At 35.5% G+C, this 25,832-nt stretch overlaps 1 protein-coding gene across 1 annotated transcript in view; it reads left to right on the top strand.

The window, feature by feature from the left end:
- CDH7 (cadherin 7) overlaps positions 1-25,832 on the top strand; it is a gene marked incomplete at its 3' end in the record, with an annotated part of 70,158 nt that overhangs the window by 14,522 nt on the left and 29,804 nt on the right. Inside the window, exons 2-3 of the mRNA XM_080340281.1 lie at positions 15,836-16,130; positions 23,419-23,538. Coding sequence (XP_080196407.1) covers positions 15,836-16,130; positions 23,419-23,538 — 415 coding nt within the window. The remainder of the gene's footprint in view (positions 1-15,835; positions 16,131-23,418; positions 23,539-25,832) is intronic.

Raw genomic sequence — 25,832 nt, forward strand, 5'->3', positions numbered from 1 at the left:
CTTTGCCAGTTAACATTAACTAGATTTGCTATTGATCAGCTACTCTCCTTCCACTTTTACTGCTATTTTTGTGTATACATAGACACAAAAACATTACTGAACTGGCATGCTTTCCCTTTGGTAAAATCTGGAGAATCTAATAGTGCATTCTGGCTCCTTTATTATCTTATACAGCCATTGTTTTTGTGTGTTTTAAAAGTAGCTGCAGGGCAGACTGAAGGGTATTCCTTATCCTGTGTTGTTATGAGCACTGACCACAAATGTTTGATCACTTCTGTAGAGAACATGCTTTAGAATTTCTCATGTATTCTTCACTGAAAACAAATTTGAAATAAAGTAGCCAACAAGCGATCTTTCTGCCTTCGTGTAAATTTAATTGAGCAAATATGAATAGAGATTAATGGAGCAAACAGAAGAGGAAGAAGCCATAGAAAAGGATGTATGTAGGAAAAAAATAAGACAATACTAGCCACCCACAAACTCCCAGAAGAGCAGAAGATCTGTGGGACCATTAGGAGGACAAAGAATTCACCAGTTAGCAATGCGAGGGAGAGTAAGGCTGAAGAAACACAACGACCTTTGGAGATGTATATAAATGTGTGGCAGATAGAGAATATAAATTCCAGCTGTGAACTACAAATGAGATTAGGAAGAATTTTCTGTTCACTTCAGAACATTTGATTTTAATGATATTTGAAGTTTATACATCCTTGATCTTCATTAGTTTGACTGATCTGCTTGTGACTTTTCTTTGCAGAAGATTTTATATATATATGTTATTTTAACAAGGTAGATTTCATCTATTCATAAGTATTATAACTTTTTACTAAACTGTCATTGTATTCAAATGACAATTTGCACATTTTTGAAGGGAAAAAGTACAGAAAAATAAAATAAATATGATTTCTTTTTCATGTGCAGAAACAGTTACTATTTGGAAAATATTTAGTGAATTTAAAATAACATTTTCCTTCTGAAAGATACAGTATTTATGGCAGTATCTATTGATGTATTAATACAAGGCGTAGAACTTTGTGAATAGGGATATAATTTTTTTTTTCCCCTTAAAATTATAGAAGCAGATCTTCACTGAATGGAAATTGCTCTCCCCTTCCAGTGCACAGAGCTCTGCTGATTTACACCAAACTGTACAGAACTTCCCTAAGGGAGGATATTTAGCACAGTTTGCTAAATTAAGTGATCATTTTAATGGACCACACAGAAGGTGTAAGACAAAAGTGAAAATGCCTTGAGTATAAAGTTCTGAACATTACAACTGGTGACAGAAGGCCAATCAATGAGACAGTAATCCTATAAAAATACAGAAAGATCAGATTGCTTGTTGAATTAGAATTGCTTTAATATGGATGCATGCAAGGGGATAGCAAAGGAGCTGGAAACTTTCCATCTGCTTTGTATCTGATTGTGATCACTTAGACCAGAGGATAGAAATGATGCACAATTCTGCCAGGATGAGACATGCAAATTGGATCAATTAAGCTTTGAGAGTGCTCAGACAATCTGGTAGAGAAGTTTACAAGCTGTGTCAAGTGAAACTTAGCGCAGATCTGTCTTCAGTGCTGGGGGCAAGTATTATAGTGATTTAAACTCTAATCTCCAAGATTAATTCATTGTTTTTGGATTAGGTTATAAAACTGATCAGATACTATAATAAAACAATCAGATACTATAATAAAAGATCCCTTTAGGAGATGTTTGATGGTATACACAAGATGCATGATAGATAAATTAGTAACAGTTATCTGATTTGAAACACTTGAAGTAGATGAGAGTAAATTCATATGATTGATCTTGTTTGCAGTTAATGGAATGCATGATACTTACAGCTCCTGTACTTTCATGTTGACCACAATGCTTCAGAAATGGGGAGTACTCTCATAAGGAATACACTGTGCGCTCTATTGAACAAGAGCTGACTCAGAAGGGGAAAAACATGCAAATGATCATTAGATAAGAGGGCTCTAATTTATCAGGGATCGTCTAAGAATTTGAATTATGTACCCTATGAAATGTCTTTTATAGCAGCAAAAAGACATATTTCAGATAATCAGAGGGGTCTTTGTGTACATCGAAAGTTCTCAATATATGTGAAGTACTGGAACCTTCAGAAATGCGTTTCTGAAGGAAGACTTAAAACATTTTCAGTAGAATCCAGATGGCTTTCAGAATTAGAAACAGGTCTGCACAATTTGAATTTTAATGTAGATTCAGCAAGTATGCAAGACCAATGTAAAATAACACCTCCCATTTCAGTATTTTCTCATCATTTCTGTATCAATGGCACATAAATTGATTGTATTACCAGCATTTAATGGCAATGAGTAAGAAACACAGCAAGAATGTGTTCTGGTGAAAACACAGAGAACTGCTGAAAAAATCCTGGGTTGGCATCAGCATTGTACATGGCAAAACTCATCTCTCTGTATTTAAAAAAAAAGAAGAGTGAATTCCATTTTTAATCTATAAATATCTCCTCTCATAATTTGAAATGTCAAAATATTATTTAAGGAAACAAGGTGTGGTGACTGCATATGAATTTGATGAGATTGTCTTTATTAAACACTCATTGTGCTCATGAAAATAAAAAAATGCACCAGGAGAGCACTGCCCTTTACATACAGCTATTAAAATCCTTCTAAGCTGGAAGGCTTTACAATTAACCTAGTATTGTTCATGTTAAGGCAGTTTGTTATGGTTTTGAAATACTAATGCATTATCCTCCCCCTCAAATGTTTTCTGAAAAACAGCACAAAACACAGGCATTAAAAGCATTTCTTTCCCAGCCCGTAATCCTATGGAGTAAAAATGCCTATCATAATATTAACTACTATCTTGAGGTCAGTCTAGTTGTATCTGAAAGCCCTGCCAGACCTGCAAATTTGAATGGTTAAAACAAAAAATGTTAAGAAGAAATCAAACCTTTTAAAGTATTTATTCCAAAGGACCACTTTAAATGATCCAAACAGTTTAAGGCAGACTTTCAAATGTCTGTATTTACTACACATACCCTACTTCATCTTGTTCTGAATGCTGAACAGCTACAGTGTGAATTTATGAAACGGAATACTGTAAGCTTTCAGTTGTGCTTCGTACAATTAGTCTATGTGATGCATATTACTGTTCATTAAACCCTTCCTTTGCACAGGGTTTAAGGATCTGTTTTAGAACGGTGCTTAGGCATATGCCTAATACCAACTTTCATGAGCTTTAAGAAAGTCCTGTACATCCATGATTTCCTAACTTAGGGAATTCTGAAACAGAAATTTAATTTGATGTAGAACAGGGTTAAATTTTCCTACTCTTTGGAGTAAATTTTGAACAATGGGCTGTTAATTAACTAGCCAATATATATAGATGGATGGATGGATATGTATTTTAAAACCACTTTTGGTTAAAAACCAATGTGATAAGCCATCTTCAGTGAAATACATAAGAGCAGGGGGACAAAAAAAAAAAAAAGAAAGAAAATAAGAAATTGTCCTATAGCCTACTGAAAAAATACCAACCTATTTATCATTCAGTGTTTTACCTTTACTGTACTGCAGTGTTGGTAATCAGTGACAGCCTTTAATAGAAAGACCTACAGAAGTGTCAGATGTTTAATCAAGCCAGACAGAAAGATATTCTAAATTAAACACACTGACAACAGTAACTTGTGTTTTAAGATAAGAAGTTAAGCATTGGATTCTTCTGCTCTTTTTAAGTGAACTCCTTTAAGACAGAAGACAAATGTCTAGAAAAAAAAAAAATATCTAACACTGTACTTTATTTGGTCATGCATTATTTTTTCATGTTTTATTTTCATACTAGCAATGAAATCATAGTGTTTTGCTATAGATTTTCATTGTTGCCTTTTCCATAAGAAATAATTTATTTATATGAAAATGTTATTGTAAAATTTTTCATTCCAATTCTCTGTCTTTGCTTTATTTCTTTGACCCATTGTCCGCTCTGAGCAGTTATGACTCTCTCCCCAATATACCTTCCCAGGGACTAACTATGTGTGATATGGGCTTTTGCCAAATTTGTAATTTTGGACTTTAAATATAGGAGTAGTCCTGCTGATCTTAGTGGGAATACTAACAGGATTAGATTTGTGGAAATGCTTTGAGAAATATCTGGGTGGTGTGAAAGATAACATATAACCAATAAGATCATATGAAGAATTTTCAATTTCAAGTTGACTATACATTTTTCAGGAAAATCAGCACTAAGTATTGCATTTATCCAAACAAATAAAACTTTATAAATGCAGGTGGTAAGAATAAATATTCAGGAATTCATAAACAGAATTTCATTTCAGTGGTATTTTCACATGATTTAATTGTTTTAGACACATGTATGAATGAGGTTAGTCATTGGTTCCTTTAATAAAGAAAGAGAATAGGAATTTAATTTTTAAGAAGCAAACCACAATAACAAACACTGATGCCCTGACATGTATTTATAATTTACATACACTTAAATGGCAATGTAGACCAACATGTTAGCTCTGCTTTGTTTTAACAGTTTCATAAATTTTATTTAACAAGTCCTTAATCGTTTTCAGGGAATTATAGATTAGCGTGGCTGTGGACCCTGTTAACTATGGGTTTTTTTTTCTGAATTGTAAATCTTTCATCATTAAAAAGATCAGATCGTGCTGTCTTTTGTAGTCCAGTACTTTACAAGCTTCTGCAGACACAATTAGTCACAGTAATTACTTAACTGCTTTACAGTTACATATTTTGCCCTTGTCTTCTAGTCTGTCAAGGTTTCAGCTCTTACACTGACACACAAGCTAAGGTTACAAGTGGATTTTTAGAAGCATTAAACTTTCAAGAGCAAATGAAATTTGAGGAATTGATACAACATAAAACTAAACCAAAAACAACAGAAAAAAGTTCTATGCCCTCTGGGTATCTATTCCTTGCTACGAATGTTCTTTGGAAGCAGGTTCCTATGAGAAAAATCATTATCAACCAAGCAATGCTGCAAGCTATTTTGGATAGTTGAAGCAGAAACAGGATAATCACTCTAAACTATAGATCAGTAGTTTGACAAAGAAAAAACAATATCAGAGGTATAATTTCCACTCTAAAATAGAGACATTCAGTGTAAGTGCATATCCTATCTCAGAAAAAGACTTTAATACCAAATGGATTTTTGTTTGTAGATTTAGTATTATTGATATGGTAGTCAAATAAGAAGTGTGTATGATTATTTTTCCCACTCAGTGCTATTATAGATAATATTTAGATTGCAGACTTAGATATGAAAACAGAGATCCTCTAATATGCTCTCATTTTCCAAGGTTGAAATCTTAGGCCTGAATTATCATAGCTAAGTAGAAAAAGCAATATGGGAGAAACAACTTTCTAATCAGCATATTTGTATTATTATTTCTTATTTCTATTTTCAAGAACAGGGAAAAAATAAAAGCTTTTATTTTGGTTTATTGCAGGTATATAAAATCTGCTGTTGTCTTTGTTTCATCTCCCCTCTTTCTTTTCTGCACCATAAAGCAAAGTATATTAATGCATTCTCTGGTCATTAAAAAAATCATAAATAATTAATAAAAAGCTTAAATAGGTTAACATTTTTTTTACCATATACAGTGGTATAAGAAAGGAAAATATTCATATCACTGTAAATATGTATGTATTTATGCATAAATACATACAAGTATTTAATTCAAGAAAAGTGTATGCTTAAGAAAGAGTTCTTTAGTGTATGTATATTAATATTGTGCAAGTAGAAATTGTTTCATGTGTACTGGAGAAGTAATTTGAGAAGAAGGAGTGAAGTTTCTTGAAGGCTCTGTTTCTGTAAGCTGCTACATGTGCATAAACTTTTCAAGACCATGGACATCTGCTAGCCCAGAGATATTCTGCTATGAAATACACTAGGTTTTGTGGTATTTATTTGACATGCTACATTTTTTAAGCCTGATCGCTTTCATAAAAACTATATGTGGGGAGTGCAGGGAGAGAGCATCCTCACACAGTTTTATTACACTGCTGAAATAGAGTAGTGACTTTAAGAGAATTTAGTCTCACAGCTTCAGTGACTCTTGGCAACAAAATAAATCAAATCACTAGGCTGGTAAATGTGTTAGTTTAGTATATAACAGCAAGTAGTATGGTGCATTATGAATAGATGTGGATCATGTTGAAAATACTGTTGGTATGTATGGAAGAGAACTTAGTCCCTTTCCTTGAGAACAAGTAAATGTAGAGACCCAAATACAGGTAGTAAGAGTAAGCACTCAGGAATTCGTAAACAGAATTTCATTTCAGTGGTATTTTCACATGATTTAATTGTTTTAGGCACTTGTATGAATTAGGTTAGTCATTGGTTCCTTTAATAAAAAAATTAAATCTATTTGGGTAAAAACAGAAACAGTTTTTATATGGTAAGTCAGATATCAAATCGTGGCTTGGTTTCTCAGTGGTGTAATTTTGATTCTGAAATACTCAGAATCAGTGCTTCAAAGAATAAATATTGATGGACTGACAGTGGTTTGGGAAAATAAACCAAACCAAAACAAAACTGAATATGGAAGATGTCTGTAAGAATTCCAATGTGCATGTTGTTTATAAACAGTGTAATTTGTTTTTCCCATTTTAAATTCTAGCAAAATAATTTCTGAAAACCTTGAAGTGTGTGCATGAGGGGAAAGTGGGTCTCTTTTTCCATTCCTGTTCTGAATGTGTTATGTTGCCTACAGGCTCTTGGTGGTGCTACAATACAGTATCGCTGTGCCCCCATCCCCAATAAATATTATGCAATTAGTACATGATGATGCACAGTAGACAGATGGCTTTTACCTCCCAAAGCTGCCAAACTGTCTTTTTAAGAGTGTGAATGACAAACAGTCATTTTGGAGAGCGACATGCCATGATGATGGCCCATTAAAACTCCTCAAGAATACTCAGCCGGCTACATATGCCCACTCAGCTCCATCTACAACAGCAGCAGCTGCTTCTGCGTTCCTCCTGTAGCTGCACTAGTCTTAATGGACTGGCTGCGCAATTCCCTGTTGCCACAGGGCATTTTGTGTTCTTATTAAAACTGGGCGGGAGAAGGCAGAGATTTGTGAGTACAGCATCTGCAGAGATTGGAAGAGTACAGAATAAGAAAATGAACATGTGTGCATATGCATATGTGTGATACGTATATACACTTAAATGTATGCATATATTGTATACATATATATGATCACTATATCACTGTCTATATAAAGAGCTAAATTAAATAAGTGTACAGAGAGAGAGAACACTGTAGACACAATCGAACATTATTAAGATAAAAAAATGTCATAAAAATGTGACATGGTTGCTCTTATCACATCCAGTTTTCAGTATTTCGTATTAATTATTCAACTCACTAGCCTTTAGATGACAGTATCTCTTATTCCTAGAGGAACGGTTCATCTGAACTTTGTCTTCCACTTAGAAGCCTGGAGGGCTTACTTAGATACTAACTGGAATGTTATGAAGTGTAAGTTTTAGAATTTTGGTAGTTCTATTTTGAATTTTGTTTGAATAATAATCATCAAGGAATTGAAGACATTTCACTCCTATTTCACCCCCTTTTTCAAAAGGTTATAAAAATTAAATATTCACTTCTTGTGGCTGAGGTGATAAGGTTATTATCCTCCTGGAGCACCGATCAGTCCTTAAGAGTGTGAAAGCTATATATTTTTCATTAAACTGAACATTTTACTGTGAAAAGGTTCCACTTAAATTTGAGAAGAAACTTCTTCTCAGGGAGGGTGCCAGAGCACTGGAACAGGCTGCCCAGGGAGGTTGTGGAGTCTCCTTCTCTGCGGATATTAAAAACCCGCCTGGACACCTTCCTGTGTAACCTCATCTAGGTGTTCCTGCTCTGGCAGGGGGATTGGACTAGATGATCTTCGAGGTCCCTTCCAATCCCTAACATTCTGTGATTCTGTGAAAAACACAGAGGAAGAAGGGGACAGTAAAGCCTAACTGCTTATTCCAAGTTTGGTCATGGGAGAGATTAAGACTGAGGAAGTTAATAAAAATTCTTACTATTTTAATTTCTTAGGCACAGAAACATACATGCCTTTTTAATTCCTGTTGTATTAAACAAAGCATGAAAAGAAGATGCTGGTAAAGTTATATAGCTTTACTTTCAAATACTGTTCTTGCCTAATACTGATCAATCACTGAAGAAGATCAGCCTCACTTACTACTTCAGTGTTTTCTTTCATTTGTACCTTTTATTTTTATTGTTTCTTGCTGTTTTCTTCCATTTCAACTCGTCATTCTTCCTTTTATCTTCATCTTGCCCCATCTTCTCTGCCTCATCACATTAGTTCAAGGACTTTCATCAATCTGTTTCCCGTTCCAGTTGTCTCTTGGTCCTTCAGACCTGACTGTGTTCTCATATACTTTTTTTTTTTTTGGTGTGGATTTTTTTACCTTCTTGGTTTTTTTATGTCCCAGTTTCCTCTCTTCCCTCTTCATCCTCCTTATTTGTTTTCTCTCATCCTATGCTTTCTTAATCGTGCACCTCCATGAATACCTTGATTGCAGATGGAACTTTGTTCTCACTGGCTTTATATACACTGTCAAATATGAAACTTTCAGAGGTAAAAATACAGCAAATGACTTATACTTTGTCTGCAGGAGGGCCATTAAGGACAAGCTGTGGGAGGACACAGCTGGTATGCCTAAAGGAACATGTCCTGGTTTTACCTTGAAAGTGAAACGTGCTCACGTGATAGGTAACCTCTCATTATCTGATTGTCTTCATGGCAGTCCTGGCTAGATATATTGGTTTGTGGTCATTCGTAGGACTCTATTAATAGTATTATCCTTAGCAAGGCAAAAAAGGATTCAGAGAAAGTCTGAGTTCAGGCAGCCTATAAGGACATTACTGGATATGAAGAGATCTCACTAATCTTTTTCACCTTGGTTGTTTCAGCATTTCTTAGGTCTTCGGTCAGATCTGAGTGCTCTAGACACAATTTTGGGGGCTTTAGATCAACACAGAACAGAAGTCTTGTCTAGGCTGACTGGGTTTTGAGCAAGCCTGTCACCAGCTGCTTATGTTAGATAAATATATTGTGGTTATATTCTGGTCTGCAGCATGGGACCTTGTTGTATTCCCGTGTGTCTATCTCTGCACTTGCCTGACAAGGGGAAAGTCTGGAGGCAGCAAAACAGTGCATGAAATTGCTAGTATGTCAAAGGGGCAAATTGTGCCACTGTGGCACAGATATCTATATTTGTTCTCTACTACACTGACAAAATTGCTGAGATGAGGAAACTCTGGCAGCTTTACAAGCGTATTCCTTCTTTTCAATCTCTAATTAAAAATGTTAAGGTTATGAATATAGCCATTCATGTTGACTTGATCTCTTGTCCACAGTATTATCTGTTATGCTGAAAGCACAGAACATAGAGCAGCGTTATTTCTTTCTGAGCCCAGGCTCGTACTATAGTTTTACATAAATTTATAAAAACAAAAGCAAATAAAAGCCCTCCAGGAGCTCCTTTATCACATTCTCAACATTTCTTGGAAAAAAAGACTTCTATAAGAAAATCATTACCTGCTGAATAGTACTTTCACTAGTGCCTGGGTGGGAAGTCAATTATGTGATTCACAGGCCTTTACTGACATCAATAATACGTTGAGGAACCTGGTTTTGTCCCACAAGACTTTTGTAATGAGACTGGAAAGGAAATTCAAAAAGATGTCTTAAGCTGTTGATATTGAAATATGGTTACAGTTTACAAGACTGCAAGTTTCACAGCTCACTCTAACAATAACAATCCTATCAGTAACTAATGTGTTTGTGAGGCCCTTACACATTGCAGAAGTGTGGTATGTGTGCATATTGGATTTTATTTAGATGTTAACTCCATTGTCTATGTCGAATTTTAAATATTAGTTATTATTTGCATTGAAATTGTTCCAGATCAGCAACATTGACCCCTTATTTATCCTTATAGTTAACAAATATAGTGTTAAATCTTTAAAAAGAAGAAAAAATACAAATATCTATTACTTTTTGAGTCATGACAATTCAACATCCTTACTAGTAGTTATAATCTGTGGGGAAAAGGAATTTCAAAACCACCTAGTTGCAACAGCAGTAAATACTGAATCCATGAACAGAAGTTTTAAGAACCTGGCCATTGAACTGAGCAAGATTTAACAGAAATAGCCAAATAAATTACTTGTTTCTAATCATGTACTTTCTTTCATGTTCTGGCAATTGCATGTTCAATCTGTATATACCTGACAAATTCCCTGTTTAAGTCTTCCCAGAAGCAGGAGGGGACATGTTGTATATGAAGACAAGAGTGCTTGTCTACCACAATGAATACAGTTGTGATAGTAAGTTGTTTTTACAATATGGACAAGAAGATTGCTCTGGGTTTGGTATTCTTCCTTCCTTTTGTCCTGTTTTGCTTACATGTCCCTCCTTGCTTTTAGTTAAAAGGCAGGAATAAAGCTGCAGTTGCATTAGTCCCAGATTACTAAGAACTATGGATGCCTGCACCATCATGAGGAGGCAGTTTTCATTCCTCTCTTTCCTATTCTAGTTGCTTTCACAGCAAGAAATGAAAGGGTACAGGTCAGGTAACTCCTCCTTGAGAAAACTTTTCAGTTTTTCTGCAGACAAGTGCACATTTCTCACAGTCTCAGGAAGCTATGGGAGCTAGGTTGGATGAAGCATCTCATGTTTGCTCTATGTGCGTGTTTCTCACCTTCACTTCTCTGATCTTGTGGGTGCTGAAAATTCGGCAGCTCTTCATGTTCCCTCCATACTTTTCTTCTTCATCCAGAATCTGTAGACTCTGCAGTAAAACATTAGCCACGCAGCCACAGGGAGGAACAGCTGCAAAGATAGCAGCTGTTTCTTCTTTGGGGAAGAAAAACAGAGAAGAGAGGCATAAGAACATTGCACCTTCTTTAAGGGAGCCTGAACTGAAAATGAGAGAAATAGCAAACCTCTCATTCATACCTCAAACAGATCAGTAGTGGCCAGTTAAATTGCTTTTAGTGCAGTGCAGTACCTCTGCTTACTGATAGAAAGAAATGTCCATCTCTATTGGAATTACTACATTAGGATACTTTAATAGCAAGTGATACGAAATGACATCATCTTTGGTTGTACAGATCTGTACCTACAAATAGAAAAAATCTAGAAAATACTGAGTATTAGGGATCTTGAAAGAAGTGCATTATTTAGATTTCCATAGAATAATCATGATCCTAAAGGTCTCAAGAAGTAAAAATGCATTGAGTGAGTTTTTATTGCTGCATAGACAAAAAATTTAAGTGAGAACAAAATTGCATTCATTAAAGGAGTTAGGGTAATAGTGACTTTGCTACTGAGTGAAGCTGACTGCTTCCTTCTCTCATGCATGTTTAAATTTGAATTTTCTAAAACTGAGAGGAGTTTTAGGAGCTGGGCGTAAGAAGATATGGGTGCCTTCTTTTTAGCTTGATTTCAGGCAATTAGAAGGCACTCAGTAAATCCTCTTCTGAAAGAAATTTAAGTGCACTTTTTTGTAAGCACTGGCTCTCTCTGCCTCCACAAAGCTAATGTGACTTTTCTTATTAGATTTGCTGACTCTCTGGTACTTTCCTAGAATATCAAAAAGTTATCCTCCTATTAAATTGTGTCATCTCTCTGCAGAAGCTTGCTACTTCCCTTTTCTGTTCTCATCTACTCTTTCTTGCACATGGTGTAATGCAGGGAACACTCAATGCCAAAACACCTGAAATCTCCAGGTTAAATGTATGTAGAATGTAACAAAGAAGCAATAGAATCAGCTTATAATAATTGGATCACAAATCTCATGTTAGAAATAAGGTTTCTTGAAAGCCAAGAAAACTGGAAAGTGACCATCATGGATATTGCAAGGAGGTGGCAATGGATTAAATTAATTGGAAATATGCAACCACCTTTACTTATGGCATTCCCGTTTCAGAAAACAGACAGAGGAATGAAGCTCATTTCCCTACACTGTGGCCTAGACTTCCCTCTTCTCACAGAATAGCTTGTAGGGTGCACAAGGACGAGATTATTCTATTTACAATATTTATTGCAAAGTGCCTCTGAAAGAAAACTTCTCTGGGATGTTCCAGAACGCGATCTAATGAGATTTACCCATTGAATCTTTGAATTCTCCATGTCTCTTGGAAGATGAATTTGATCCGCTCTACTTCTAAAACCATAGTCCCCATATTCATTTATAGACTGAGCTGCAGTTCTGTCTCCTACATGGATATGTACATAAGGTGGGAGGAGTGATAAAAAAGCTACTAAATGGCACTCAGCTGCTTTCTGGTGCCTTCCTGTAAATTACAACTGTCCTGGAGACTAGTATAATTCTGTATAATCATTGCCAAATCAGTCACAAGAACAAATAACAACATGTGCTTAATTCCAGGTACCATTTTTCAATGTACTTCTGCTCCTTAAAGAGAAAAAAAAAAAAAAAATAAAAAAAAAAAATAAAAAAAAAAGAAACAAACAAAAAACAAGGTCCAAACTGTTTTCTAAAGCCAGCATTATAAGGAAATTATTACTTCTTATTTCTTAGAATGTTAAACTAAATAGCTGGAACTACAGATAGTATGGGACTATGGCATTCAAAACTTTTGTTCCTAGTTGAAAAGCACTGATGCCTCTACACTAATGACTTTGAAGATCACTGTTTGGAAGGATTATATTGCAGGGAGCTGGAATAAATGTGATCTAAAAACTACACCAAACACATCTAGGATTCTGTAGCCTAGTTTATTTTTGCATGTTCTGTTGTATTATACTTTTAAGTTATCTCAGATTGACACTAAAATACACATAAAAATATTGAAAAAAAATCTTTAGAGTGCTTTACACAGAGTTGATTGTACTATAGCACCAAAGATAAACTAAATCTTGAGCTGTATCACCTTCGTGGGGGTAAGTATGTAGAGAATGGTGCTTCTACCTGGGCCACTATTGTTTGTTAAGGTCTTAGCAGAACAAAGTTTTAATAAAAGAAATTTGCTCTTCCAGACCCTCAACCCTGGAGTAACAAAGTTTGTTGTTACTTTACTCATCTGTCTGGTGGCAGTTTTCTACTAAGGCATCACTCCAAAAAAGTGGTTTGTGTTCAGTATTTCACTCCAGGGCACCAGCCACTGTAGTGTAATCCATGAGGAGATTTATGGACCTCAGAGTGGAATTCCTTAAAAAACAATGTTAATCAGCAAGCCTCTGAGTGAGCAAACAGGAAATTCTGAAGCTACAGAATTTCTTTTTTCTCTGGGATGTGAAAGCCTTACTCAGTGCATCTTTGAGGATTTGCACTTCTGGCCTCATCTTTGAAAGTCTCCTGTCTTTCAAAACACTGCTAGAAAGTTATTCAGGACAGAGCTGGATCAACATACAAGGTGAAAGGGAGGCTGTGCAGCCCTGCAGTGTGAGACCCAGTTGTTGGTGCCACACACTAATGCGCTGATGGGCTCAGCTTTACCCGCATGAGGCAGCGCTGTGTTGCTCTCAGCAAGATGACATGTGGAATCTATACCCTTCTCTGCCTGAAGAGATCTAATCTCACATCTCTAATTTTCAGAAAACTGCTCTGCCTGGTGAACTGCAGGGTATGCTGGTGTTATCTTCTTTTCTCTCATCTAGCACATCCTTAACTATGCCACGAAAGGTGGAATAACTTTTACAGGGAGAACGAGTCTCAGCTGCCAGAGAAAGACCAGTGCTCTGCTGGAATATGGGGTATGGAGAAAATAGAAGCACAAGAAGGCAAAGGCATTGTATCTTTGTATCCCATAACTTCAGTTCTTGGGTAATGTGATGTTCATCATTTCAGTCTAGACTGTAGAATCCTGGCTGGATAGAGGAACCCACACAATGCACATAGGAGACTTATGCACCCTGAAATGCATCTTAGAAAAAGAAAAAAAAAAAAAAGTAAACAAAAATCAAACACAAGCCAGACACATTCTTACTTGCACAGGCCACAGCTTTCTTGTAGGAAAAATGGGTATTTCTTCCAGTCAAGTTTGAAAAAAAAACCAAGACCCCTCAACTGCCAGATTTGTGAGATTAACAGAGGTACGTTTTATTGAATAATCCACCAGCCATTAGGGATGAGGAATATGCAATGTGGTGGATCTTGAAAGAGCCTGAATGTAGAGACACATCTAACCTTGATCTGCCCATAGTGCCATCATTGACTGTTCCTGAGTGTTCTGAGAAGTAGGACTTGAATGTTTGGAGAACTCCACCAAAGAAATCTGAGGTTTGTTTAGATATCTCAGCAGTCAGGTAGCAGCAGAATGAGGATGAGGCACGTTTTCAAATAATGTTCCTAATCTGATATAGACACCTTAGTTCTGGTTTTTGATCCAGTCCAAATCTCAGACTCCATTTCCATCTTAGAGAGTGTACTGTAATTGCCTAAGTATGAGATATCCAGACAATGTAAGTAAAATAATGTGTAAGAAATAGGCAACTTTTTATCCAGCTGAAAAATCCAAAACTGATCACTAATACTTCCCTGATGAAATAGGAAAAGCTTTTGCAGCTGGGCGAAGTTATGTCTGAGATAACAATTTTCTAGATGTATTCTGGAAGTGATTATTATCTCAGGGATAACCCCAGCTGAGAGGAAAAAAAAGCAAACAAACATGTTAGTGGAGGAAATTACGATGATGATGACAGTAGAGTTACTTCCAAACTCAACATGACATGGAATTAGAGCAGGTACAAAGTAAAGATGTAAAGAATCTGAACATATTTAACATTACGCTCGCTATTTATGAGTAGTAATGCACTTTTTAACAAGTGAGCAAGTACTTTGAATTTTACTGGTGTTCTTTTCACTTGTTCCATATTAAATATGTCATGTATTTGTGTTACTTTAATGTGATATCCAAATCAATTACATTGCTGATACAAGTTTGAAAAGTATATAAGAATTATTTGAGTCTGCATTCTGCAACAGGAAGGTGAGATTCAGTAGACGTATAAGAACTACAAAACCTGTGGAATCTTGCTCTGTAACATAAAACGGCTTGCATGATGAGGAAAAAAGTTTCTTTCTGTAAATCTGTCCTGTAATTCTACTGGAAGATACATTTTGACCTACTGTGGTACATTTGTTCTGCACCTGCTACGAGTAGTCCCAGCGAAACTACATATGACTTCCAATGTTGTGTAGTTCAGGCGGTGGTAAGACACTTCTTGTTCTTTCTCAGACTCCACATTTTTCTAAAGTTAGATAATGGAAAACACGATATGGAAGCTGCCCATCAGACAGTAATCTATAAACCAGTCTACTTTAATTCATTTGTTAAGTTTTACTGCTCTACACTGTAAACAATCAGTATGTCATTTCCCATACATGCGCAGGAGCAAACACACATGGACATTAAATTTGTAGTGACATTTGTTTGAAGTCACATCCTTCAGTAGGGTAATAAGCTGAAACCATCAATTTAATCAAACTCAGGTAGGAATAGTCACTATTATAATCATATATGTGCACATATGTATGTGTGTGGCTATGTAAAACTCTGATATGACAAGACTGTAAGACAATATCAAATGCATTTGAAAATGCGATTGTTTGCAGGAAAGAATGACATTATATTGCTCAAAAGAGCAAGCTGACAGAATCTAATGGTCCCTCACATGCCGTGCATGATAAACATTCAGCTTATCTTTCCAAGAACAATAAAATTTCATGTACTACTGCTTGACATAAGAATTATTTTTACATATCTCCATGCCACTGACTCTCTTGTAAGTTAATCTCATCTCTCATCAATTTTTCACCAGCTTCACTCTGATGTTGATAAAGGAGATGGTTCCATCAAATACATCTTGTCAGGCGAAGGGGCAAGTTCCATTTTCATTATTGATGAGAACACGGGGGATATTCATGCTACAAAGAGGCTGGATCGAGAAGAGCAGGCCTACTACACACTCCGAGCACAAGCACTAGATAGGCTGACTAATAAACCTGTGGAACCAGAATCTGAGTTCGTCATTAAGATTCAGGACATCAATGACAATGAGCCAAAATTTCTGGATGGTCCTTACACTGCTGGAGTTCCCGAGATGTCTCCTGTGGGTAAGTGCAAAATACACTGTTGGTCGTGTGGGAAATTTGTTCCTATTGCCTTTTTAAAATTTTCATTATTTTTTACTGTATTGTGCTAAGCTACTTAATTATCTATGAGGCACCTGCAACAGTTAGATATTTCAAGACTTAACTGGAAATAACATGCTAGATTAAGTATTTACCCTCTCAAAAATGCTGTGAAACTCAAATAGCTATGTAGGGATTCAGATAAGCATTTTATGGCAGATTTTTCATTCTAATGCCCAGAGGCTTTGTTTCATAATTCTCATTAACAGTAGTAAGTTTCACACCCATGCTATGGTACCCAGAGGTGATAATATTTCATTTTGTTCAAATACAGTCCATTCTTGACAAACTCTTGAAATGTCTGCTAGTGCATAGCATACCTTTTTTTGGTAAGAGTTGCATATATCAGCAACAGTTTACTTTGGATCTTTTCTAATACTGAAATCCAGATCTCTAAGAAATATATGCAAGCAGCAGGGACTGGGGTACAACTTGAGATAGTTTCAAAATTCCAGTGGAGCCAGGGAAGAATGATTTTTTGAGGCTTCACACCCTCTGTTGGAAGAGAAGAAATACTAGTTTTTACTGAGTTCAAACTAGGAAAGAATTTCAACATCAAATCTGCCATGTCTTCATTTTAAAGAGACCAAATGCTTATCCTGTTGTAAGGTGCCACTGTTCTTTTGAAAGCTGGCTGATTGAGACCAGATAGCAATTTGGCCCAGAGACATCTTGGTAAATTTTACTTTAACCTGAAATTATAAATGCAAGCATGAAGCTGAAAAAGCAGAAGAACTTAATCTAATTCAGTGGAAATATGTGTATGAGAAAGTTGAGTTATATGGTGATTGAAATTAGGATTTTCTTTGCATGACTGATTTTAAACTGTATCAAAGTTTGATACTCTTACAGTAACACTGCCCATATAGAATTTGCTATAGCTTCCTCAGTGCCATTTCCTGTGGTTTTTGACATTAAACAATGCCTCCAAATTAGAGCTAGAGAGAAAAAAATAATCTTCCCTGCCTAAGTGCTCTGCAGCAATCATTAGTCAACATTGCTTTTGTATTTGAAATTCAACTTAGAAGCCGATAGAAGATAACTAAAACATTGCTAATGAGTTTTCTGTTTATTTATTTTGCTAGGCACTGAGCACAGACACTATTTCTCATTTGATGCTTGACACTTCTTCATTGTCACTCAAATGCTATGTGGAGGGCTAAGGAGGCAATAGTAGCCTTGGAAAGAAAGATGGACGTCACAGCTTTTGAGGAGTATCAGTGAGGAGAGGAAGTTGTAATACATTGCTGAGAACTATTTACTGATGTGCTTTGGAAAAAATAGATAATCAGATAATCTTAGACTGTAAAATGTAAATTTTCAGTACTTAAAAAAGAAAATGTTCTGTAAAAAATATGTATATATTTAATTGCAGTTTTATTTTAAAGTTAGATTATTTAAGTGAGCTGTAGCATGCAGCAATGATTAGATTTTTGTAGCTTTGTCTTGTGCCTTGAAGAGCATTATCTTCACGTAACCCTTTTGCATGAGTTACCTCTGTCTTGTCCTGTACTGGCATATTGGCATATGGACAACTACTACAGGTATGAGGTTTACCTACACACACAAATCTGTGCCTTTACCTCTTACCCATGCTCCATTTGTTCCAAACATATATTGGGAATCAATATGTTAGGAGTGCACTGTGTGCAGAGCAGAACACAATGATTGTTTTTCAAAATGAGCTGCTTTTGCATACCTTGTTGAATCTTTGCCACATAAATGACTAAAAGAAAATCTCTCCCATGCAGAATGCATCATATATTCAATTTAGGTGGAATATTGTGTAAAACTATTAACAGACATCTGCAGTCTTTGGGATTTGTTCAAGTAAGGGCAGTTTCATCTTCATTAGCTTCCTGAAACAGTACATTTTAAACATCTTCATGGTTTGTATCACACAACTACCAAATATTACAGTATTACTGAATAAAGGATTACCATGAAATGCCTGGGTAGCTCATCTTACATAGTTACACAAGTTCATAGTATATTCATATAATACAATTTTTAATTAATCCCCTAGAGCATTCATGAAATATTAAGGAGAAACAAAGTATCTACCTCCTATTTTGTTTAAAATTATATCCATGACAAGGGTTTTTATTTGATTATTAAACAAAATGAAAGAGATCATAAGATTATGAACCCAAATTAACTGTAAAGTTGGGAGACATATGACCTTTAACCTAAAAAGTGATTGTGCAAGTATGATTCTATATTTTATTCGACAAATATTTTAGGACATTATCTATATCTAATTGAAGTCAATCTTTTCTGTTATTTGAAATTACTTTGGTTTAGGTTCCAATTATATTTTGTTCAGGCTCAATTATATTGATTATCCTGGATAGCATAGATATCCTGATGGATTGTAAACCTGTTAATAGGATACAACTTACCTGAAAAGCATAGGCCTTTTTTTTTTTTTTTAAGTATGTTTCTTAAAAAAAAAAAAAATTAGCAGTTATATCTCAAACAAATAGATTACAAATTATAATTAAAATAGTATTAAAAGAGTGTTCCTGTGATGTTCCAAAGAAAATAAATGATGTGAGATACTGATCTGTTCGGCTTATAGCCAAGGGAACTGGGGGTAAAAACTCCAATACCCAGTATTGTTTTGGTTTTGTTTAATCTTCAGTTCTTCAGACATATCAACAGATTTACTTGTTTCCCAGCACAACAAATATCTTTCTTGCCACATTCAGTATTTCTGATTGAGATGGATAGAAACAGTTGTTTTTTATACCGAAGAAAAGAAAAAGAATAAAGAAACCAACCAGCCAACCGAAAACCAAAACAAGCTCTCTCTGCTGCTCTTTGTCTGACCTTGCTGCTGGGCTGGGACCAGTCTTGGGCAATCTAATGAGTCTGTGGGAGGAGAAGAAGGAGGTGCAGAAGGTAGAACATGCCTCTAGGTGCTGTCTTTCCTCCTTCACAGTCCTGGAGGGGAAAAGCTGTAGAGCCATTGCTGCATCAGCTTTGGGTGAGGGTCAGTGTCAGAAGCACACAAATATGAAGGCAGAACCAGGCTGGGCTGTTGCATGTAAGGATTAAGACGGTATTATGGATAATTCGCTGGTAAATGTCTTTAATACTTCTAGTAGCAGCTGATATCACATAGAAATGTGATGCCATCATGGAATTTTTTGTGTATTACACGTTATTAATTGTCAACACCTTTAAAAATTGAGTGCCCTTAATGGTCTATTTTTAATTTGCTTAATGTGGCTGCTTATGCAGTTTCAAAAATTAGGATTTTTTAAGTTCATCTACTAGTGGAAACCACTTTTGCATTACATGATTTCACCAATGTTAAAAATGGAAGTAAAAGAAGCATTTTTCATATAAACTAATTTTAAAAAATTGGTAAAATATCGCACAGATTACTAGCAAGCTTTTAAAAAGGTCTTTGCATAGGTTTCTGAAACAATAAACTCAGACATTTAAAAAGGATGCCTTTGAAGGATCTCCAACTCAAAATAAACTCCAGGAAACAGTTTACCTTTATCCAGCCCTAGGACAGAAAATGTTAATCTCTGCAACATGTTGGAGACATTGCTGAATCTTGACTTGGGTAAATTAAAGTACAAATAATGTTCTCAATTCAAGGTCCTCCTTACAAAAGCCATTCCTTTCCCTTTGTGCTAATGTCAGAGCTAAAATAGGTCAAGTTCCCAGATTACTGCTATTCTGTAATATCTACCAATGTTTATTAAAGGTTACGTTAAAAATGATAGCTTAAACATTCAGGGGAAAAGAAAGGGAAGGAAAGGGAAAGGAAAGGGAAAGGGAAAGGGAAAGGGAAAGGGAAAGGGAAAGGAAGAAGAGAAGAGCCCACACACAAACAAATCAAACCAAACAAAAAACCCCAAACAAAGAAAAAAAAAACCCAGAAATCTATGCCAGCCACACAAAATTCAGTGTGTTATCAGCTAATATCAATAAATATGTGGAACACCCTTTGATTAGCGTTATGGATTTGCCCTCAGTATTTCCTGCAATTGCTGAAAAAATTTATGAAGTTGCTACCTGTAGAATCCTTTTTAATGAACTGATATTCAAGCTTTGTTACATAGTCATAATTGTAGAGGAAAATAATTACAGAGGAATCCATATCTGAGAAGGAAAGACACTTTTTCAGTAAATAACCCCTATTATTTTTTTTCAACTTGTGTCAGATACACAAGCTGTAAGAAATATTTAAAGTTGTAGTTGTGAAACTACAGGTTATAACAAGCCACACATGAAAGTCTTGGGTAGGATTATCATCCTGTTTACACCTAAACTCTACGGGTCTGAACAGTGCTGCCATAACTACATTTACTGGGACACTTGTTTTGTTGGATATAGTGAAGGTGTGGTGTCATTTGCTGACTGTCCCGTGTTACCTATAAGTCCTAATCTTGGATGCATGCATGAAAGCTGACTGTCTGTGCTATGAAGCAGGGGAAACTGTTCAGGAATAAAAGGAAGACTTACTTTCAGTGCAGGAGCACAAATTCTCCTTTTGTAAGATAACATAGTTGAAACTATGATGCAACTACCCATTTTTCTTAGCCTATAGATTTATTGACTGTCCATGAGTATCCATAGAGCTTTATTGGTTACATTTTTTAAAAATTATTTCCTACATGCAGGACTTTTCATATCATTACCATACCCTATGTTAACTTGCATATTTAAATATATATATATATATATAGTGCAGAAACGTCTTTCTTGCTGTGGGGCTTCTGGAAGCCCGAAGTTTTTGTGTGCAACTGATAAAGAAATAATGATGACAGCAGTTGTTTTAAAAGATCTTTCCCCCATGAGGTTGGAGAAAAGTTAATTAGCACAAAAGGACTAGAAAAGTATCATTGTTTTTTAGTTACTGATTATAGCTGAGTGGGATTAGCGCAGAAAGATTTGGTGTTAGAATTTCTACCTAAAAAAAAAAAACCAAAACTTTTCAAAAGGATCTATGTGTTTGTATGGGCAAATCTTCATTTTAGCAGCTAGACTCAGTTACTGACTTCATTAATCTCACAGAAGTTGAGGGTTTGTTTGCTACATCAATAGATTTTTACAGTAAACAAGCTCTACTAAGCTTGCAGGATTTCCAAAATATCTGTGTTGAGGTTGCAGGGCCTTTAATTTCTTTGATCTCGTGTTGGTCTGAAGTCCTTGAAAGTGACAAGAGCAAGGAGCAAAGATGTAACTGTCTGTGAGGTCTATAAGCACTTTTGCTAATATTTACAGACATTATAAGCTTCATTGGCAGGGCTTAGGGACTTTGTAAATGTGGTTAACCTGACTTTCATGAAGAACACAGGATGTCAAATAGTCATTTTGACACTGTTATTCTCAAAAGCTGGAGAGACTCTGGCAAGTTTAAAATAGGTCCCTGTATGAAATTACATTATAGAGTTATCTGTAAAATCAGTTTGACATACTGAATCAAAGCTCTTAGTTACTGGTGAACAGAAAACTGATGTATTTTAAGTCCCATAACTGATGAATGACTTGATGGATTAACTACCAATTTTCTTTTTGAACTTTCCATCTCCTTAATAGTTGTATGTGGAATTTGAGGTTGAGAATAACCTTTTCTCTGTCCAAAAATATTAGGCAGTCTGCAAGAGAGAAAAATTGCATTTAAAATAGAATTGCAATCATAATACTTTGTCATGGATATATCAGGAAGAGAGATCAGGAATGCGGGTTAGCTAGGCCGTAACTTAAGTTAATGAAGTTAACTTATTAATGATTATTTCTGGTCAGAATTCATTCAAGCAAGTCCCATCCCTTGTAATCTCTGCCATTTTATGGAGGGTTGCATTTAATCCTGTCTCTCTCCAAACATTCAGGCTTGTCCAAAGACCAATTTATGATTCTCTACTTAGCTGAGAACTGAAAAGCTAAGAAAAGTGAATGGTGGACATGCTATATCAAACGTGAAGTATTTTAGAGAATTTTCCCACCCATTTCCTGAAAAAATCCAAATAAAACTGCCCAGAATACAATTTAGGTTAAGTTCACATGGGATGCACTTGCTATTACAGTTTTCTAGACTAGCTACTCTCATTTTCATATGTCAAAAATGTATTCAATAGGAAAATTTAAACTCTCTTTCACAAATGCTTTTCTCTAATCTTGTGTCTAAATCCAGTTTATGAAGGAATCTGATCCTTTGTTGAAGACCTTTACTGGGCATCTGCCAAATTGCTACAATATTAATTTGCAACCTGGCCTCCAAATGGGTCCCTGGACTGTTGAATGGAAGGTCTCAATGTTCCAGACAATCTGCCAGTGAGAAAAAATAATACTTTCTGGCTATCAAAAGGTGGTGACCATGACCAAGACCCTGGCTCTCTAGTGTTGTTTTATTCTGCTCTCAGCATACATCATAGAAACTGTTGTACAGAACAAAACAAATGGGAACTGACGTGGAGAACATACTGAATAGGAGCTGGATGCAGAATGAGATCCTCACAAAATATTTCCTTCTTGCCAGCCAGTTAGACATTCTGCTTTCTTATTTCTGTCAACATAGAGACATGTCTTGCTCAAGAAATGTTTACAAAGCAGATTATTATCACAACTGATACTAAAGTGTTGCAGATTGTTGAAGGAAATTAGTACTTTTAAAAGAAATTTAGAGACAGCTTTCACTAGTTTTTCTCTGAGCTGGACGAGAAGCTCCTCAGCCTTTTCTTTGTAAAGGGGTAAATAATTTTACAGGCTAAAATTAATTTTTATGAATTAATTATCAAAATTATCAAAATATATAATACTTGCCTATGTTTGTATGTTTGAATCTCTAATTGCAATTTTAGCATGCAGACTTCTCTTCAAAGGGAAACTATTACTATACGTCATACTTAAGCATAATTGAGGTGTCACCATCATTTAAGAAATATTGCTCACATACCCTCCACCATCCACAGGCAGAGATAGAGAGGGGGAGCTACTGAGTGAGATGGTTTTTATTGCTGTGAGTCAAAGGCTGAGATTATTTGGGAAGATAGAGCTTTGTAATAGCTGATACTACTGGTTTACAAAGAGAACCTTATACTCTAAGCTGAATCAGCACGGAAATTACATACAATGATGAAAAAGCCACCTCACACTCTTCCAGATATATATTGGCGCAGCATGTTGAATAAGTGTAGTCCAGCTATTTGGATCTTTTATGTACAATAGTCCCTTAATCATTTTGCAGGTACCTCTGTGGTTCAGGTGACAGCCACTGATGCAGATGATCCTACTTATGGCAACAGTGCTCGAGTGGTTTACAGCATATTGCAAGGACAACCCTACTTTTCTGTGGAGCCCAAAACAGGTAATTTTCCATAAACTCTCTGCAGTAATGCTGAGAAAAAAGAAAATGTGCATTAAAACTTGCTAGGAGCTTATTAATGTTGTCTCTTGGTTAACTGAATATATTTGGATTCTGTTGATCTCTAATTTGTTTTTCTTCAGAATAGCTTATGAAAACCTGACATCTGAGCTATGTGATAAGCAGAAATTGCTGGAATGGGAATTTTTATATTATTGTCAATCTACCGCTTCCCAGGTCTGCTGCCTGTTGCTGTATTTCTGACTGATGAAAATTTCAAGATGCTTTGAGCAAGTGTTTTTGCAAATGTTTGTTTCAGAAATATCTAAATGTCACATAGACAGATTCCCTGAAAAGTAGATTTACTGCATGATCACCTCTCCATCCTACTTTTTAAACTGAAGTTTTTTGATAGGAAATATATCTTTATTAGGTTGAAGATGAAAGCACTGTGCTTCCTATCCATATCTGATATAACATTTTGCTGCCAGTTTCAAAACAAATTACTGGTGAAACATTTTTTACTATTTTAATGTAATTTTGTGAATACTTTAAGTCACAACAAGATGCAAAGTTTAATAACCTGTTGGTTTAATAAACATTACCCATTCTACTATACCATTTTATAGACCAGGAAAACAGGTTCTCGCTCTGCTCAGTTCACTTTGGTGCCTGAGCTGTCATTTACACCAATACGGAGAAGAGTTATAATCTTCATTTCAGAGATGGACAAGTTGAGACAAAAGAGAAATAAACTTTTTAGCCTATTGATCATAAACAATCTGGATTAGAACTAGACCTGAATCCCAATGCCATAACTGAAAGATCACACTCTATTTAACAATATCTAAATTTGTAGTAATAATTAATATAATTATCTTCATATTGCAACAGGTCCATCCTCAGCAGGGATATGCAGCACTTTCTTTTTTCCTCCAATGAGCATGCTTTATAGTGGTTTTCTCTCTGTGTCTCTCTCTCTCTTTACATATATCTACAACATATATTGTCATGACTACAGACAGCCCTTGAACAATAATATGGTAGTTTCTGCTAAATCAAAATCTTTAAGGATTCAGACTGAAATGTTTGCATACATTTTCACTTTGACATGATGCTCAGATTTCCTGTGTGCATGATAATTATCTTCCAGATGATTGGTTAACATTGCCTGGCAATTTAGCTATGATAGAAAAACAAGACGGCCAGAAAACCAGTGTAGAAACAATAACATTATGAAATTGTCTATTAATTGCATTTTAACATGTCTTGTAAAATGGGTGAAATAGTGCCTGACACTCTGTTTATGAAATAAATGTTTCAACCCAGAGATGATTAATGGCAAGTCCTGCATTCATAGGAGAAGAAAGAAATAAAACTCTAACTAAACATTCAACAAATATGAGATTAAGAGATATGTGTCCCAACATGCCTCTCCTTTAGTTTGTTTATGTTTCCCTTGCTGCTGACACTAAGTGCTGGTGGAGTAAATGGCTGCCTCTCTGGAAATCAGAGTTAGCAGTTGTACTGTGTACTGAGCATGAAATATTCATAAAGTCATCACATTTTGAGAAGGCATATTTATTTTTGATCTATATCAACAGAAGTGAAAGGATGAAACATAGAGCTTTCTTCTGGTTTTCATTTCAAATCAATTAATTACAAATTATATGCAGATCATTGAATGGAAATAACAAAATCTACTTCAGATATTACAGTATTTTCATTAATAAATGACATACTCTTAATTACACTAATGCATTAGAAGTAGGTATTGTTAGAGCAAATATATGATAAAATAAGATTATTTCATATACATGCAGAGTGTGACGTGGTATCAATATTAATAAGAGTTAATGTGGTGAAAGACTATTCAAGACATTGTGAAATGAAAGTTGACCTTGAAATCTTAAAAATAAATGCAGAATATTTGGTTCTTCCTAGCTCTGAAAGAGTGGGAAATTAAACACAGAAGATGACATCTTCCAGGGAAGGGAGTGTTAGCCAAGGCGTTATGAAGTCTAAAGTTCAGGGACAAGATATTCAGAAAAACACAGTCATGCATGGCATTACCCAAAGAATCTCGTACTAAATAAAAATCAGAAGATCTTGGTGACTATTTAAAATAAGCTTGTAGTACTTCAGTTCGACTTCAAGTTAAAAACTGTGATATTAATGTTGAAATTAATTCATCCCTCTTGTTGCAGTCATTGGTCTACCATTAGCTTTCAAAGGCAAATTCAGCTTTCATGGTAATGTATTTGCTTGAGGAACCATTGACATACATTGTCTTACTG

Source organism: Nesoenas mayeri (assembly GCF_963082525.1).
Source record: "Nesoenas mayeri genome assembly, chromosome: 2".
NCBI lineage: Eukaryota > Metazoa > Chordata > Aves > Columbiformes > Columbidae > Nesoenas > Nesoenas mayeri.